Source organism: Parasteatoda tepidariorum, chromosome 4, assembly GCF_043381705.1.
Source record: "Parasteatoda tepidariorum isolate YZ-2023 chromosome 4, CAS_Ptep_4.0, whole genome shotgun sequence".
Classification (NCBI taxonomy): domain Eukaryota; kingdom Metazoa; phylum Arthropoda; class Arachnida; order Araneae; family Theridiidae; genus Parasteatoda; species Parasteatoda tepidariorum.
Window position 1 is genome coordinate 231,615 of NC_092207.1, and position 1,849 is coordinate 233,463.

The 1,849-nt window shown below is 37.4% G+C and overlaps 1 protein-coding gene across 1 annotated transcript; it reads right to left on the minus strand.

The window, feature by feature from the left end:
• Positions 1–380: 380 nt before the first annotated feature.
• Positions 381–1,079, minus strand: LOC139425520 (uncharacterized). The gene has a single exon (XM_071180528.1). The coding sequence runs from the start codon at positions 1,077–1,079 to the stop codon at positions 381–383; it is 699 nt and encodes a 232-aa protein (XP_071036629.1).
• Between the last annotated feature and the right edge of the window lie 770 nt (positions 1,080–1,849).

Below are 1,849 nucleotides of genomic sequence, written 5' to 3' on the forward strand. Positions count from 1 at the left end.
TACGAACAAATTTAGAAAAATTATTGGTTACATTTAAGTAGGTCATTATAAAACATAACATTTTGTTTGATTAGTTAGAGCAAAACATATCCTCTTCAACAGAGGAACTCTTTTTTAACTCTGAAAGATAAGAGTTTTCAGAAATAGAATTAGTGCACTCAAACACTGAAATCTCATTTTTTCTTAAAAACTTGGGACCTTTCCACCAGGCCTCATTTTTCAGAAGAACTTCTGCACTAACTCCTCTAGTAATAATGTACGCAAAGTTAAGTTTACCGGGAACATGCGACCAAGTTTCAGGATTTGCTAAGCGTTTGAATCTCTTTCACTCGATTAGAAACAAACTGTTTCCATTTATGATGAGGTCCCTTGATCCAGAACTATGCGATCTGGGAATCTGTCCAAAAATGAACTGTGGGGGATCCTTTTCGCTTTACAATCTGTTCTATTTCCTTTGCGAGTCTGGTTGCAAGTAATGCACCCATTAGTTCTAGTTTTGGAAGTGTCAGTTTCTTTAATGGAGCAACACGAACACGACTCCTTGATGCGATAAGATTAACTGTGATTTTGTCACTGTACTTCAATTTAAGGTACACTGCTGTTCCGTATGCTCTTTGGCTGACGTCTGAAAATACATGAATTTGAAGTACCTTGGCATCATCTAGACTGGAGTCGAGAATCATTCTAGGAACTTGTAATTTCGAAATGTCAGATAACTCAGACCTCCACTGAATAAATTGTTGGCGAAGGTCTGGTGGAAGTTCCGCATCCCACGGACACTTTCTAAGCCACAAGTCTTGGAGTAAACATTTGAGTCTTATTGTGAATGGACTCAGAAGACCCAATATGTCGAACAGTTTTCCAACAGTTCGTAAAACAATTCTTTTGGTAACTCTTTCTTTTCCATTGAATTCGATCAAGTCTTTTAGATGTACAGAGATATAGTCTTGATGAACATGCCATGGAAGTCCGAGAACTTTGTATAATTTGACTGTACGATTGGCCTCTGACTGAATGGGATGGTTTTGAACCCGCAATCTTTCCATAACTGTACCAATTCCTTGCTGTTTGAACTCCATTTACACAAATTCGTACTTGCGTCGGTCATAATTTGCTTGACTTCGTTCGACATCTAAAAGGCAGATGACACGTTGTCGAGAGCTCCTACGAAGTCATCAACATATAGACATTCCACCGTAGCGGGAGGCAACTCTCGAAACTTTTCAATACGTTCTTTAATGGTGGCAGAAAGTAAGAAAGGAAACACCAAAAAGAACTCTGCAAAATCTAAAAATATTTATGTCATACTGCTCACCTATGGCCGGGTTCGAACTTGGAAAAAGAAACCTCACTGCATTTCGATCTGTCTCATTCAACGATATTTGAAGGAATGCTTTTTCGATATCTGCCAAGATCACCACAGCATTCAAACGAAAAAATATAAGCATGTTAAATATCAGGGGATTTAGGCTAAGTCTTGCGTATAAACAGTCATTTAAGGAAAGTTCATCTTCTTCATGTGAGCTGGCATCAAAAACTATTCGTTTACTAGAGCTGACAGATTCTCTGTAAACCATGGAAAATGGTTGATAAAATAGCGGTTTATCTGTTTGTACTTTGGGACTTTCTCTATGATACCTTCATTTTCGTAGTCTTTCAGTATGTCACGATAATCTTCATCTATAATAAAATAATCTCATAATAAAAGAGTGTCTCTCAAATTTTCTAATCAAGTGATCTAGCCGTCCTCTGGCTACAGTTAAATTATCGTTAATTCCCTAAAATCACGTTTCCATGGTAGCCTAACTTGATATCTCCCTTCATTGTAATCTACAGAATTTTCAAAGAG

Coding starts and splice junctions, on each gene's coding strand:
- LOC139425520 (XM_071180528.1), bottom strand. CDS start 1,079: ATGGAGTTCAAACAGCAAGGAATTGGTACAGTTATGGAAAGATTGCGG.